The sequence below is a fragment of the Panulirus ornatus genome, chromosome 11 (assembly GCF_036320965.1).
Source record: "Panulirus ornatus isolate Po-2019 chromosome 11, ASM3632096v1, whole genome shotgun sequence".
Taxonomy (NCBI): Eukaryota; Metazoa; Arthropoda; class Malacostraca; order Decapoda; family Palinuridae; genus Panulirus; species Panulirus ornatus.
In genome coordinates this window covers 64,331,379-64,348,297 of record NC_092234.1, presented here as the reverse complement: position 1 = coordinate 64,348,297, position 16,919 = coordinate 64,331,379, and the positions used below count along the sequence as shown (strand labels likewise).

The following is a 16,919-nucleotide window of genomic DNA, read 5'->3' as shown; positions in this document are numbered from 1 at the left end:
TCACATTTGCAGTTACATTTCTCCTTTCACACACTGTCCCAAATACAAACACTATCTTTTACAGTTTCCCACTTGAATCTGCCACCAGCACCATGTCATCAACAAACTACTGATTCACCTCCCAGGCATCCCTACCCACAACAGACTGCATACCTGTTTCTCTCTGTAATGCCTTTGCATTTACCTACTTTACCAAACCATCCATAAAAAAGTCAAACAGCCATGATGACATCACAAACCACTAACCCAGACTCACCATCACCTGGAACCACTCACTCTCCTCTCTTACTATCTGCACACATCTAAATCTAATTTCTTGAAGAAAACTCTCCACTCCTTCAAGCTGTTTTCCTCCAACACCATATAATAACATTTTTCCCATAATATATATCATCTACTTATCTATGTACACATTTACAATTCAGACTTGATTCCAAAAAGTGAGGTAAAATATCTGTAGTGACAAAGGAACCATACAGATGGGAATTAAACATAGCCCATAAACCTTAGCTCTTATATGATGATTCCTACCACTTCCTAAGCAGGTCATATGATGTCTACTGTTGTTCAAGAGTAAATGTTAAGGAAATTCTATATTCTGACTAAAAGGACTGTATGTAACAGTAGTTCCTCTAGATACAAAATAAAATACTAATTCAAATGAAAGACTGTATCTCCTTGACAGAGAATCTGTTTAACCCATGATGCCTAAAGAAGATGGAGCTCTATAGCAATGAACTTTTGTCTTGATCCCAAAACAGTTTTTAATAAGACACCCTTTTCAAGAAATACACAAACGTCCAAATAGTATAACCTGACAGCTCTTTTGAAGTTTCACAATGTAAGATCAATTATAAATGCACTGCAAAACATTTAAATAAACAAAAATCAATAAATAATCATACCTTGTTTAATGTACTCTTAGCATCCTGAACAGCTTGAGAGCACTCCTCTATTTCCTTAATGACACTGCTAACTTCCATCTGAAGCTTTAATAACTGTTCCTCCCTTTTCATAGTTAAATGTTCTTCTGTGATTACACCAGCTTCTGGTTCTGATGAACTCATACTTGCGCTGATCTCTCGCTCAGTATCCTGGTATGATAATGCCAATTAGATAATATGAAGAATTTCTGATTATAAAAAAGATCTACAAGCAACAGAATCAGCTCCACCTACTGGTCAAATGTCTGAGAAACCTAATGATACAATATCTGTCTAAGTCTGAGGCACTCAAAGGTTTTCTCATTTGCAAAACATTTAGGGATATCCCTTAAAAGCATTTAGAATTTTCAAAGACAGCATGAGCAAGGATGGGGAGTTGCTGAGTCAAGAGAAGGAAGTGAAAGGAAGAAGGAAAGAGTATTCTAAAGAACTGCTGAGTGTGGGATAAGGTGAGGCAGCATTTGTTACATGTATGGGTAAGGAGGATGGAAGGAAAAGGGTAAAAGGGCAGGGGCCTATACTTTTGGAAAAGGGTAAAAGGGCAGGGGACTATAGAGAGAAGGCAGTAAAAAGGGCAATAATAAGGTTGAAGGAAGGAAAGGCACCTAAAGTGGATGGGATTATGGATGAAATGTTGAGTTATGGAGGAGAAAGTGTGAGATAAGAGTGGATGCATTTGATATGTAATATAGCATGGAAGTAGAAGGTTGTGCCAATGGAACGGGTAAAAGCTATTATTCTTCCTTTACTTAAAAGAAAAGGCACTAGGATGCATGTTGCAATTATAAGGGAATAAGTGAGTTCAGCATACCAAGAAAAGTGTATGTAAGAGTGATGATTCATAGTGATGAAGGTGACTGAATGCAGAATATGTGAGGAACAAGGAGATTTTAGGAAAGGTTGGGGATGTGTGGACCAGATTTTTGCAGCAAGAATGACAGTACAAAAGTATCTAGCAAAAAGTAAGATGTATACAGCTTTCATGGATCTGGAGAAAGCATATGACAGTCAAAAGGAATGCTTTAAGGGAATGCTTTAAGGGAAGTGTTAAGGATATATGGGATAGGGGAACAACTGTTAGCTGGTGTGAACACCTTCTATAAAAGGAGAATATGTATGTGTAAGAGTGGATAGAGAGTTGAGAGAAGTACACATTTGGTATACATTTGGGTGCGATGGAGGGCTGTGCAATGTCACTTTGGTTTTTTCACATATATATGGATGGAGTGATATGAGAGATGAGAGCAAAACTATTATAAAGGGGTGCAGACATGGAGTGTTACGGTGAGGTTTGGTGGCTAGAGACAAACTTGCTGCAGATGATATTGAGATGTTTGTTGAGAGTGAAGAGGATATGCAGAAGGTTGTAAGTGTCTTTTATAATGTGTGTAAACAAGGGAAATTGAAGATAAACATGAGTTAAATTACAATAACAGTGTTTGAAAGGAAGCAGAGTGAAGGCAAACATTTTGTAAAGCCCTAAAGACTGAAACAAGAAAGTGTAATAAACCGTGATACAGACATGGGGGCGAGAAGACTGGAAGAGGTGAAAGAATTTACGTATTCAGGAGCTATCTTGGGTGCATTTGGTGATATGAAAGGAGAGATAAGGGAGAGAGCAGTTTGGGAAGAAGAGTCACTGGGTCCCTTGATACAATAATGGAGAATAGAGATGTAAGTATGGAAGTGATGAAACGATTAAAGGACAGCGATGTCCTCCTGACCCTGATCTATGAAGCCAAAACATGGACATGGAATGAGTCACAGAGGTAAAAAAAATCCAGGCTGTAGAAATGATCTAATTGAGAGGAGCATATGGTACAAAAAGATGGAATGACAACAGAAATGAGGGGATGTATGAAAGATATGGTATGGCAGGGGAAGCAAAGGGAATGAACTGTGGGTAGGTGAAACATAATACTTTGAGTTGGTTTGGGCATGTGGAAAGAATGCAAAACGGAATTTACAAGGAAGCAAATGACAATACAATTAAGGGGGTTGGTGTGAGAGGGAGATCATCCATGACATAGGGGAAAAGAGAGGAAGCATACAGAAGGGAGAAATGGTGGAAGAATGCGTGTAATGGCACATGTGAAGGAGGCATCTAAGGAGAGGGATAAATTTAGACTTTTGCAATGACCATCCCCTTGATGGGAGTTCCTGGAGGGAACAGGTCTCAAAGACACAAGTAGACAGACTGATGTTATCAAGACCAGCATAAAAAAAATATATATATATGCATGTCATACTTCCTGATATTATGCTGTGGCGGTATATATATATATATACTATATCCCTTTTTACTGCCATCTCAGTTCCCATCTACATATAATAATTAAAATAAAAGACTTCTTGTAATTGTTTGCAGGCACATTACCAAAACTCCAATCTAACTGCATCTACAGTACTAATGCCTTTTACTACTGATGGGAGCATAATTATCAGAACTAGTCACCTACAACATGAACTTGCTATGGATGGTATGTTGTTCATACATTTATTTCCATAGCAAAACAAAATATAAAAATATAAACCATGAAAATTTATCTCATAAAATGAAACAAAATAATTCCATTATATCATTGAACATATAATTCCACTACAAGGTAAACCTGATCACCACTCAAGGTTTTTTCACTATTCAGTGTTTCAATAATGGTATCCTTGAAAATATACATCAGTGGAGACATGGAAAAAATTAGTCTCTATAACTGAATATGGCAATGGTGGGCAACCAGCTGGAGGGAGAGTGTTGGCTACCAAGTGTGGCATCAACCAAGGCAAACAATCTGATGCACATGAATTACAGCGGTCATACAATCTTTTTCATACTTGATTGCCATTTCCTGCATTAGAAAGGTAGTGCAAGAAAACAGAAAAGATACACATCCACTAGCAAACACAAATGTATATACACACACATATGCCTAGTGCCACTGTGCAAAGGCAAAGGGGATTAAGGTGAGTGTTCAAATTACAGAGGTATACGTTTGTTGAGTATTTCTGGGAAATTATATGGGAGGGTGAAGGGATATACAGAGCAGTGTGGTTTCAGAAGTGGTAGAGGATGTGTGGATCAGGTGTTTGCTTTGAACAATTTATGTAAGAAATCCTTAGAAAAACATTAATATGTATGTAGCATCTATGGATCTGGAGAAGGCATATGATAGGGTAGATAGAAATCCTTTGTGGAAGGTTTTAAGAGAATATGGTGTGGGAGGTAAGTTGCTACAAGCAGTGAAAAGTTTTTACCAAGGATGTAATGCATGCGTACGAGTAGGAAGAGAGGAGAGTGAATGGTTCCCTGTGAAAGTCTGTTTGTGGCAGGGGTGTGTAATGTCCCCCATAGTTATTTAATTTTTTTATGGATAAGGTGGCTAGGGGGTAAATGCAAGTTTTGGAGAGAGGGACAAGTATGTAGTCTGTTGGGGATGAGTGAGCTTGGGAAGTGAATCAGTTGTTGTTTGCAGATGATATAGCTCTCATAAATAATTCATGTGAGAAACTGCAGAAGTTGGTGACTGAGTTTAGAAAAGTGGATGAAAGGAGAAAGTTGAGAGTAAATGTGAATAAGAGCAAGGTCATTAGGTTCAGTAGGGTTGAGGGACAAGTTGATTGGGAGGTGAGTTGGAATGGAGAAAAACTGGAGGAAGTGGAGTGTTTTAGATTACTGGGAGTGGACTTAGCAGTGGATGGAGCCATGGAGGAGGAAGTGTGTCACAGGCTGGGGGGAGGGGGAAAAAGTTCTGGAAGCAATGAAGAATGTGTGGAAATAAAAATGGGTATGTTTGGAGCAACAGTATTTCCAACATTGTTATATGATTATGAGGCATGGGCTATAGACAGGGTTGTACGGAGGAAGGCGGATGTATTGGAAATGATATCTTTGAGGACAATATGTGGTGAGAGGTGGTTTGATCAAGAAAGTAATAATAGGGTAAGAGATGTGTGGAAATAAAAGTGTGGTTGAGAAAGCAGAAGAGGGTGTGTTGATATGGTTTGGACACTTGGAGAGAATGAGTGAGGAAAGATTGACGAAGAGGATATATGTGTCAGAGGTGAATGGAACAAAAAAAGCGAGACCAAATTAGAGGTGTAAGGAAGGACTGAAAAAAATTTTGAGCAATCAGGGCCTGAAAATACACGAGGGTGAGAGGCATGCAAGGAATAGAGTGAATTGGAATAATGTGGTATACCGGGGTCGGAGTGCTCTCAAAAAGACTGAAACAGGGCATATGAAGCATCTGGGGTAAACCACTGAAAAGGTCTGTTTGGCCTGGATGTGCATAGGGAACTGTGGTTTCAGTGCATTACACATGAAACCAAAAGACTGAGTGTGAATCAATGTGGCCTTTTTCTCTTTTCCTGGGGCTACCTTGGTGGAAGGGGTGGGTGGGTGCTGCTGCTGCTGTTTCCTGTGTGGTGGGGTGGTGAAAGAAATGGATGTAGGCAGTGTACATATACATATGTTTACGTTGAAATGTATGTGTATATGTGCGTGTATGGGCGTTTATGAATATATATGTGTGGTTGGGCTATTCTCAGTATAAGACTGATCTTCCTATTTGTGGATTTAGAAAAATTATCATTATTTTCTTTCTATTATACATTGCTCGCTGTCTCCTGCGTTACCAAGGTAGGGCAAAAACAGACGAAAGAATGGCCCAACCCACCCAAATACACATGTATATACATACACGTCTACACACGCACATATACATACCTATACATTTCTACGTACATATATACACATGTATATAATTCATAATTGCTGCCTTAATTCACTCCCGTTGCCACCCTGGTACACGTGAAATGACAACCCCCTCCCCCCGCATATGCGCGAGGTAGCGCTAGGAAAAGACAACAAAGGCCACATTCGTTCACACTCAGTCTCTAGCTGTCATGTGTAACACACAGAAACCACAGCTCCCTTCCCACATACAGGCACTACAAAATTTTCCATGGTTTACCCCAGACGCTTCACATGCCCTGGTTTAATCCATTGACAGCACATCGACCTTGGTATTCCACATAGTTCCAATTCACTCTAATCCTTAGACACCTTTCACCCTCCTGCATGTTCAGGCCCCAATCACTCAAAATCATTTGCTTGGAAAGCAAAACTGGGTATGTTTGCAGGAATAGTGGTTCCAACAATGTTATATGGTTGTGCGGTGTGGGCTATAGATAGAGTTGTGCGGAGAAGGGTGGATGTGTTGGAAATGAGATGTTTGAGGACAATATGTGGTGTGAGGTGGTTTGATCGAGTAAGTAATGAAAGGGTAAGAGAGATGTGTGGTTGAGAGAGCAGAAGAGGGTGTTTTAAAATGGTTTGGTCACATGGAGAGAATAAGAGAGAAAAGATTGAAAAAGAGGATATATGTGTCAGAGGTGGAGGGAACGAGAAGTGGGAGACATAACTGGAGGCGGAAAGATGGAGTGAAAAAGATTTTGAGCGATCGGAGCCTGAACATGAAGGAGGGTGAAAGACGTGCAAAGAATAGAGTGAATTGGAACGATGTGGTATATCAGGGTCGAAGTGCTGTCAATAGATTAAACCAGGGTGTGTGAAGCGATTCAGGTAAACCATGGAATGTTTTGTGGGGTCTGGATATGGAAGGGAGGCTATGGTTTCGGTGCATTATACATGACAGCTAGAGACTGAGTGCAAACAAATGTGGCCTTTGTTGTCTTTTCCTGGCACAACCTCGAGCGCATGCGGGGCAAGGGGTTGTCATTTCACGTGTGACGGGGTGGCAACAGGAATGAATAAAAGCATTCCTCTCGTGTCATAGAAGGCGACTAAAGGGGACGGGAGCGGGGGGGCTGAAAATCCTTCCCTCCTTGTATTTTAACTTTCTAAAAGGGGAAACAGAAGAAGGAGTCACGCGGGGAGTGCTCATCCTCCTCGAAGGCTCAGATTGGGGTGTCTAAATGTGTGTGGATGTAACCAAGATGAGAAAAAAGGAGAGATAGGTAGTATGTTTGAGGAAAGGAACCTGGATGTTTTGGCTATGAGTGAAACGAAGCTCAAGGGTAAAGGGGAAGAGTGGTTTGGGAATGTCTTGGGGGTAAATTCAGGTGTTAGTGAGAGGACAAGAGCAAGGGAAGGAGTAGCACTAATCCTGAAACAGGAGTGGTGGGAGTATGTGATAGAGTGTAAGAAAGTAAACTCTAGATTGATATGGGTAAAACTGAAAGTGGATGGAGAGAGATGAGTGATTATTGGTACATATGCACCTGGGCATGAGAAGAAACATCATGAGAGGCAAGTGTTTTGGGAGCAGCTGAGTGAGTGTGTTAGTAGTTTTGATGCACGAGACAGGGTTACAATGATGGGTGATTTGAATGCAAAGGTGAGTAATGTGGCAGTTGAGGGAATAATTGGTGTACATGGGGTGTTCAGTGTTGTAAATGGAGATGGTGAAGAGCTTGTAGATGTAGGTGCTGAAAAAGGACTGGTGATTGGAAATATCTAATCTAAAAATAGAGATATACATAAGTATACATATGTAAGTGGGAGAGATGGCCAGAGAGCGTTATTGGATTACATGTTAATTGATAGGCGCGCGAAAGAGAGTTTTGGATGTTAATGTGCTGAGAGGTACAACTGGAGGGATGTCTGATCATTATCTTGTGGAGACGAATGTGAAGATTTGTAGAGGTTTTCAGAAAAGAAGAGAGAATCTTGGGGTGAAGAGAGTGGTAAGAGTAAGTGAGCTTGGGAAGGAGACTTGTGTGAGGAAGTACCAGGAGAGACTGAGTACAGAATAGAAAAGGGTGAGAACAAAGAACGTAAGGGGAGTTGGGGGAGAGATGGGATGTATTTAGGGAATCAGTGATGGCTTGCACAAAAGATGCTTGTGGCATGAGAAGCGTGGGAGGTGGACAGATTAGAAAGGGTAGTGAGGGGTGGGATGAAGAAGTAAGATTATTAGTGAAAGAGAAGAGAGAGGCATTTGGATGATTTTTGCAGGGAAATAGTGCAAATGATTGGGAGATGTATAAAAGAAAGAGGCAGGAGGTCAAGAGAAAGGTGCAAGAGGTGAAAAAGAGGGCAAATGAGAGTTGGGGTGAGAGAATATCATTAAATTTTAGGGAGATTAAAAAGATGTTTTGGAAGGAGGTAAATAAAGTGCGTAAGACAAGGGAACAAATGGGAACTTCAGTGAAGGGGGCTAATGGGGAGGTGATAACAAGTAGTGGTGATGTGAGAAGGAGATGGAGTGAGTATTTTGAAGGTTTGTTGAATGTGTTTGATAATAGAGAGGCAGATATAGGGTGTTTTGGTTGAGGTGGTGTGCAAAGTGAGAGGGTTAGGGAAAATAATTTTGTAAACAGAAAAGAGGTAGTGAAAGCTTTGCAGAAGATGAAAGCCGGCAAGGCAGCGGGTTTGGATGGTATTGCAGTGGAATTTATCAAAAAATGGGGTGACTGTATTGTTGACTGGTTGGGGAGGTTATTTAATGTATGTATGACTCATGGTGAGGTGCCTGAGGATTGGCGGAATGCTTGCATAGTGCCACTGTACAAAGGCAAAGGGGATAAGAGTGAGTGCTCAAATTATAGAGGTATAAGTTTGATGAGTATTCCTGGGAAATTATATGGGAGGGTATTGATTGAGAGGGTGAAGGCATGTACAGAGCATCAGATTGGGGAAGAGCAGTGTGGTTTCAGAAGTGGTAGAGGATGTGTGGATCAGGTGTTTGCTTTGAAGAATGTATGTGAGATATACTTAGAAAAGCAAATGGATTTGTATGTAGTATTTATGGATCTGCAGAAGGCATATGATAGAGTTGATAGAGATGCTCTGTGGAAGGTATTAAGAATATATGGTGTGGGAGGCAAGTTGTTAGAAGCAGTGAAAAGTTTTTATCGAGGATGTAAGGCATGTGTACGTGTAGGAAAAGAGGAAAGTGATTGGTTCTCAGTGAATGTAGGTTTCGGCAGGGGTGTGTGATTTCTCCATGGTTGTTTAATTTATTTATGGATGGGGTTGTTAGGGAGGTGAATGCAAGAGTTTTGGAAAGAGGGGCAAGTATGAAGTCTGTTGTGTATGAAAGAGCTTGGGAAGTGAGTCAGTTGTTGTTCGCTGATGATACAGCACTGGTGGCTCATGTGAGAAACTGCAGAAGCTGATGACTGAGTTTGGTAAGTGTGTGAGAGAAGAAAGCTGAGAGTAAATGTGAATAAGAGCAAGGTTATTAGGAAAAGTAGGGTTGAGGGACAAGTCAACTAGGAGGTAAGTTTCAATGGAGAAAAATTGGAGGATGTGAAGTGTTTTAGGTATCTGGGAGTGTATTTGGCAGCAGGTGGAACCATGGAAGCGGAAGGGAATCATAGGGTGGGGGAGGGGGCGAAAGTTTTGGGAGCATTGAAGAATGTGTGGAAGTCGAGAACATTATCTCAGAATGCAAAAATGGGTATGTTTGACGGAATAGTGGTTCCAACAATGTTATATGGTTGCGAGGCGTGGGCTATGGATAGAATTGTGCAGAGGAGGGTGGATGTGCTGGAAATGAGATGTTTGAGGACAATATGTGGTGTGAGGTGGTTTGATCGAGTAAGTAATAATATGGTTAGAGAGATGTGTGGTAATAAAAAGAATGTGGTTGAGAGAGGTGAAGAGGGTGTTTTGAAATGGTTTGGTCACATGGAGAGAATGAGTGAGGAAAGATTGACCAAAAGTATATTTGTGTCAAAGGTGGATGGAACGAGGAAAAGTGGGAGACCAAATTGGAGGTGGAAAAATGGAGTGAAATAGGTTTTGAGTGATCCGGGCCTGAACATACAGGAGGGTGAAAGGTGTGCAAGGAATAGAGTGAATTGGAACAATGTGGTATACCAGGGTCAACGTGCTGTCAATGGATTGAACCAGGGTATATGAAGAGCCTAGGGTAAACTATGGAAAGTTTTGTGGGGCCTGGATGTGGAAAGAGAGCTGTGGTTTCGGTGCATTATACATGACAGCTAGAGACTAAGTGTGAATGAATGGGGCCTTTGTTGTCTTTTCCTAGTGCTACCTTGCACACATGCGGGGGGAGGGGGTTTTCATTTCATGTGTGGTGGGGTGGCGATGGGAATGATTAAGGGCAGACAGTATGAATTGTGTATGTGTATATATGTATATGTCTGTGTGTGTATATATATGTATACGTTGAGATGTATAGGTATGTATATGTGCGTGTGTGGACGTGTATGTAAATACATGTGTATGTGGGTGGGTTGGGCCATTCTTTCGTCTGTTTTGCTGCGCTACCTCACTAACGCGGGAGACAGCGACAAAGTATAATAATCAAATATAGGTAGTATGTTTGGGGAAAGGAACCTAGATGTTTTGGCTCTGAGTGAAACAAAGCTCAATGGTAAAGGGAAAGAGTGGTTTGGGAATGTTTTCAGATTAAAATCAGGGGTTAGTAAGAGGACAAGAACAAGGGAAGGAGTAGCACTACTCCTGAAACAGGAGTTCTGGGAGTATGTGATAGAGTATAAGAAAGTAAACTCTAGATTGATATGGGTATAACTGAAAGTGGATGGAGAGAGATGGATGATTATTGGTACCTATGCACCTGGGCATTAGAAGAAAGATCATGAGAGGCAAGTATTTTGGGAGCAGCTGAGTCAGTGTTACAAGACTGGGTTATAGTGATGGGTGATTTGAATGCAAAGGTGAGTAATGTGGCAGTTGAGGGAATAATTGGTGTGCATGGGGTGTTCAGTGTTCTAAATGGAAATGGTGAGGAGCTTGTAGATTTGTGCGCTGAAAAAGGACTGGTGATTGGGAATACCTGGTTTAAAAAGAGAGATATACATAAGTATATGTATGTAAGTAGGAGAGATGGCCAAAGAGCATTATTGGATTATGTGTTAATTAATAAGCGTGTGAAAGAGAGACTTTTGGAAGTTAATGTGCTGAGAGGTGCAACTGGAAGGATGGCTGATGATTATCTTGTGGAGGCAAGAGTGAAGATTTGTAGAGGTTTTCAGAAAAAAAGAGTGAATGTTGGGGTGAAGAGAGTGGTGAGAGTAAGTGAGCTTGGGAAGGAGACTTGTGTGAGGAAGCACCAGGAGAGACTGAGTACAGAATGGAAAAAGGTGAGAACAAAGAACGTAAGGGGAGTTGGGGGAGAAATGGGATGTATTTAGGGAAGCAGTGATGGCTTGTGCAAAAGATGCTTGTGGCATGAGAAGCATGGGAGGTGGACAGATTAGAAAGGGTAGTGAGAGGTGGGATGAAGAAGTAAGATTATTAGTGAAAGAGAAGGGAGAGGCATTTGGATGATTTTTGCAGGGAAATAGTGCAAATGACTGGGAGACGTATAAAAGAAAGAGGCAGGAGGTCAAGAGAAAGGTGCAAGAGGTGAAAAAGAGAGCAAATGAGAGTTGGGGTGAGAGATGATCATTAAATTTTAGGGAGAATAAAAAGATGTTTTGGAAGGAGGTAAATAAAGTGCGTAAGACAAGATAACAAATGGGAACATCGGTGAAGGGGGCTAATGAGGAGGTAATAACAAGTAGTGGTGATATGAGAAGGAGATGGAGTGAGTATTTTGAAGGTTTGTTGAATGTAATAAATGATAGAGTGGTAGATATAGGGTGTTTTGGTCGAGGTGGCGTGTGAAGTGAGAGGTTTACGGAGAATGATTTGGCAAAAAGAGAAGAGGCAGTGAAAGCTTTGCGGAAGATGAAAGACCGCAAGGTGGTGGGTTTGGATGGTATTGTAGTGGAATTTATTAAAAAAGGGGTTGACTGTCTTGTAACTAGTTGGTAAGGATATTTAATGTATATATGGCTCATGGTGAAGTGACTGAGGATTGGTGGAATGCATGCATAGTGGCATTGTACAAAGGCAAAGGGGATAAAGGTGAGTGTTCAAATTACAGAGGTATAAGTTTGCTAAGTATTCCGGGGAAATTATATGGGAGGGTATTGATTGAGAGGGTGTAGGCATGTACACAGCATGAGATTGGGGAAGAGCAGTGTGGTTTCAGAAGTGGTAGAGGATGTGTGGATCAGGCGTTTGCTTTGAAGAATGTATGTGAGAAATACTTAGAAAAACAAATGGATTTGTATGTAGCATTTATGGATCTGGAGAATTCATATGATGGAGTTAAAAGAGATGCTCTGTGGAAGGTATTGAGAATATCTGGTGTGGAAGGCAAGTTCCTAGAAGCAAAGTTTTAATCGAGGATGTAAGGCATGTGTAAGCGTAAGAAGAGAGGAAAGTGACTGGTTCCTAGTGAATGTCGGTTTGTGGCAGGGGTGTGTGATGTCACTGTGGTTGTTTAATTTGTTTATGGATGGGGTTGTTAAGGAGGTCAATGCAAGAGTTTTGGAGAGAGGGGCAAGTATGCAGTCTGCTATGGATGAGAGGGCTTGGAAAGTGAGTCAGTTGTTGTTCGCTGATGATACAGCACTGGAGGCTGATTCAGGTGAAAAACTGCTGAAGCTGGTGACTGAGTCTGGTAAAGTGTGTGAAAGAAAAAAGCTGGTAGTGAATGTGAATACGAGCAAGGTCATTAGGTACAGTAGGGTTGAGGGACAAGTCAACTGGGAGGTAAGTCTGAATGGAGAAAAGCTAGAGGAAATGAAGTGTTTTAGATATCTGGGAGTGGATTTAATAGCGGATGGAACCATGGAAGCGGAAATGAGTCACAGGGTTGGGGAGGGGGTAAAGGTTCTGGAAGCGTTGAAGAATGTGTGGAAGGCGAGAACATTATCTCGGAAAGCAAAAATGGGTATGTCTGAAGGAATAGTGGCTCCAACAATGTTACATGGTTGCAAGGTGTGGCCTATTCTTAGGGTTGTGAGGAGGAGGGTGGATGTGATGCAAATGAGATGTTTGAGGACAATATGTGGTGAGAGGTAGTTTGATCGAGTAAGTAATGAAAGGGTAAGAGAGATGTGTGGTTGAGAGAGCAGAAGAGGGTGTATTGAAATGGTTTGGTAACATGGAGAAAATGAGTGAGAAAAGATTGACAAAGAGGCTATATGTGTCAGAGGTGGAGGTAATGAGGAGAAGTGGGAGACCAAATTGGAGGTGGAAGGATAGGGTGAAAAAGATTTTGATCGATCGGGGCCTGAATATGCAGGGGGGTGAAAGGCGTGCAAGGAATAGAGTGAATCGGAATGATGTGGTATACCAAGGTGGACGTGCTGTCAATGGATTGAACCAGGGCATGTGAAGTGTATGGGGTAAACCATGGAAAGTTTTGTGGGGCCTAGATGTGGAAAGGGAGCTGTGGTTTCTGTGCATTACACATGACAGCTAGAGACTAAGTGTGAGCAAATGAGGCCTTTGTTGTCTTTTCCTAGCACTACCTCACATGCGTTCAGGGGGAGGGTGTGCCATTTCATAAGTGGCAGGGTGGCGACAGGAATGGGTGAGGACAGCAAGTATGAATATGTATTTGTCTGTATATGTATACACTGAGATGTATAGGTCTGTATGTGTGTGTGTGTGGACGTGTATGTATATACATGTGTTTGTGGGAGGGTTGGGCCATTCTTTCGTCTGTTTCCTTGCGCTACCTCACTAAAATGGGAGACAGCGACAAAGTATAATAAATAAATAATAAAATATGTATACATTGAAATGTATTGGTATGTATATGTGAGTGTGTGGGCATGTATGTATATAAATGTGTATGTGGGTGGGTTGGGCCATTCTTTCGTCTGTTTCTTTGCACTACCTTGCTAACGCGTGAGACAGCAACAAAGTATGATAAAGTATATATATGAGAAAGGTGGGAGGTGGGCCAATAAGAAAGAGAAGTGAATGGAGGGATGAAGAAGTAAGAGTGTTAGTGAATTAGAAAAAAGTGGCGTTTGGATGATTTTTGCAGGAAAGTAGCACAAATGACTCGGAGATGTATAAAAGAAAGTGGAACGAGGTCAAGATATAGGTGCAAGAAGTGAAAAAGAGGGCAAATGAGAGTTGGGGTAAGAGAGTATTATTAAATTGCAGGGAGAATAATAAGATGTTTTGGAAGGAGGTAAATAAAGTGCATAAGAGAAGAGAACAAATGGGAACATCAGTGAAGGAGGCTAGTGGGGAGGTAATAACAAGTAGCGATAAAGTGATAAGAAGATCAAGAGAGTGTTTTGAAGGTTTGTTGAATGTGTTTGACGATAGAGTGGCTGATATAGGGTGTTTTGGTAAGGGTGGTGTGCCAAGTGGAGGGTTAGGAAGAAAAGTTTGGTAAACAGAGAAGAGGTAGGGAATGCTTTGAGGAAGATGAAAGCCAGCAAGGCAGTGGGCTTGGATGGTGCTGCACTGGAATTTATCAAAAAAGGGGGGTGAATGTGTTGTTAATTGGTTGGTGAGGATATTCAATGTATGTATGGATCGTGGTGAAGAGCCTGAGGATTGGGAGAATGCATGCATTGTACCACTGTACAAAGGGAAAGGGGATAAAAGTGAGTGTTCAAATTACAAAGGCATAAGTTTATTGAGTATTCCTGGGAAATTATATGGGAGGGTTTTGACTGAGAGGGGTAAAGGCATGTACAGAGCATCAGACTGGGGAAGAGCAGTGTGGTTTCGTAAGTGGTAGAGGATATGTTGATCAGGTGTTTGCTTTGAAGAATGTATGTGAGAAATACTTCGAAAAACAGATGGATCTGTATGTAGCATTTATGGATCTGGAGAAGGCATATGATACGGTTGATAGAGATGCTTTGTGGAAAGTTGCTAGAAGCAGTGAAAAGTTTTTACTAAGGATGTAAGGCATGTGTACGAGTAGGAAGAGAGGAAAGTGATTGGTTCCCAGTAAATGTCGGTTTGCAGCAGGGGCGCGTGATGTCTCCATGATTGTCTAATCAATTTATGGATGGGGTTGTTAGGGAGGTGAATGGAAGAGTTCTGGATAGAGTTAAGAAAATAAACTATAGATTGATGTGGGGAAACTGAAAGTGGATGGAGAGAGATGGGTGATTATTTATGCCTATGCACCTGGTCATGAGAAGAAAGACCATGAGAGGCTAGTGATTTGAGAGCAGCTGAATGAGTGTGTTAGCAGCTTTGATGCACATGACGAGGTTACAGTAATGGGTGATTTGAATACAAAGGTGAGTAATGTGGCAGTTGAGGGTATAACTGGTGTACATGGGGTGTTCAATGTTGCAAATGGAAAAGGTGAAGAGCTTGTAAATTTGTGTACTGAAAAAGGACTGGTGATTGGGAATAAATGGTTTAAAAGAGAGATATACATAAGTATACATATGTAAGTAGAAGAGATGGCCAAAGAGCATTATTGGATTACATGTTAACTGATAGGCATGTGAAAGAGAGACTTTTGGATATTAATGTACTGAAAGGGGCAGCTGGAGGGATGTCTGATCATTATCTTGTGGAGGTGAAGATTTGTAGAGGTTTTCAGAAAAGAAGAGAGAATGTTGGGGTGGAGAGAGTGGTCAGAGTGAGTGAGCTTGGATAGGAGACTTGTGTGAGGAAGTACCATGAGAGATTGAGTGCAAAATGGCAAAAGGTAAGAGCAAATGACATAAGGGGAGTGGGGGAGGAATGGGATGTATTTAGGGAAGCAGTGATGGCTTGTGCAAAAGATGCTTGTTCCATGAAAAAGGTGGGAGGTGGGCAGATTAGAAAGGATAGTGAGTGAAGGGATGAAGAATAAAGGTTTTTAGTGAAAGAGTAGGGAGAGAGGCATATGGACGATATTTGCAGGGAAGAAGTGCAAATGACTGGGAGATGTATAAAAGAAAGGGGCAGGAGGTCAAGAGAAAGGTGCAAGAGGTGAAAAAGAGGGCATATGAGAGTTGGGGTGAGAGAGTACTATTAAAATGTAGGGAAGATAAAAAGATGTTTTGGAAGGAGGTAAATAAAGTGCATAAGACAAGAGACCAAATGGGAACATCGGTGAAAGGGGGCAAATGAGGATGTCATAACAAGTGGTGATGAAGTGAGAAGGAGATGGAGTGAGTATAGAGGTCAGGGAGAATGGTGTACTAAACAGAGAAGAGGTAGTGAAAGCTTTGTGGAAGATGAAAGACAGCAAGGTGGCAGGTTCTGATGGTATTGCAGTAGAATTATTAAAAAATGGGGTGACTGTTGTTGACTGGTAGGTAAGGGTATTCAGTTTATGTATGGATCATGGTGAAGTGCCTGAGGATTGGCAGAATGCAAGCACAGCCCCATTGTACAATGGCAAAGGGGATAAAGGTGAGTGTTTAAATTACAGAGGCATAAGTTTGTTGAGTATTCCTGGGAAGTTATATGGGAGGGTATTGATTAAGAGGGTAACGGCATATACAGGACATCAGATTGGGGAGGAGCAGTGTTGTTTCAGAAGTGGTAGAGGATATGTGGATCAGGTGTTTGCTTTGAAGAATGTAAGTGAGACATACTTAGAAGAACAGATGGATCTGCATGTCATTTATGGATCTGAAGAAGGGATATGATAGGGTTGATTGAGATGCTTTGTGGAAGGTTTTAAGAGTATCTGGTATGGGAGGTAAGTGACTAGAAGCATTGAAAAGTTTTTACCAATGATTTGACGCATGTTTACAAGTAGGATGAGGGGAAAGTGATTAGTTCCCAGTGAATGTTGGTTTGTGGCAGGGGTGCCTGATGTCTCCATGGTTGTTTAATTTGTTTATGGATGGGGTGGTTAGGGAAGTGAATATAAGTGTTTTTGGAGAGAGGGGCAATTATGCAGTCTGTTGTGGATGAGAGGGCTTGGGAGGTGAGTCAGTTGTTGTTCACTGATGATACAGCACTGGTGGCTGATTCAGGTGATAAACTGCAGAAGTTGGTGACTGAGTTTGGTATAGTGTGTGAAAGGAGAAAGTTGGGAGTAAATGTGAATAAGAACAAGGATATTAGGTTCAATAAGGTTGAGGGGAAAGTTAATTGGGAGGTAAATTTGAATGGAGAAAAACTGGAGGAAGTGAAGTGTTTTAGAGATCTGGGAGTGGACTTAGCAGCAGATGAAACCATGAAAGCAGAAGTGGGTC

The 16,919-nt window shown here is 41.4% G+C and overlaps 1 protein-coding gene across 2 annotated transcripts in view; it reads right to left on the bottom strand.

Annotated features, from left to right (window-relative positions):
• Window positions 1–885: 885 nt before the first annotated feature.
• Window positions 886–16,919, bottom strand: part of LOC139751613 (coiled-coil domain-containing protein 22-like) — a 338,143-nt gene continuing 322,109 nt past the window's right edge. For both annotated transcript variants that reach the window (XM_071667231.1, XM_071667230.1), the window contains one exon: window positions 886–1,094. In XM_071667231.1, coding sequence (XP_071523332.1) covers window positions 900–1,094 — 195 coding nt within the window. In that variant the 3' untranslated portion in view covers window positions 886–899. The remainder of the gene's footprint in view (window positions 1,095–16,919) is intronic.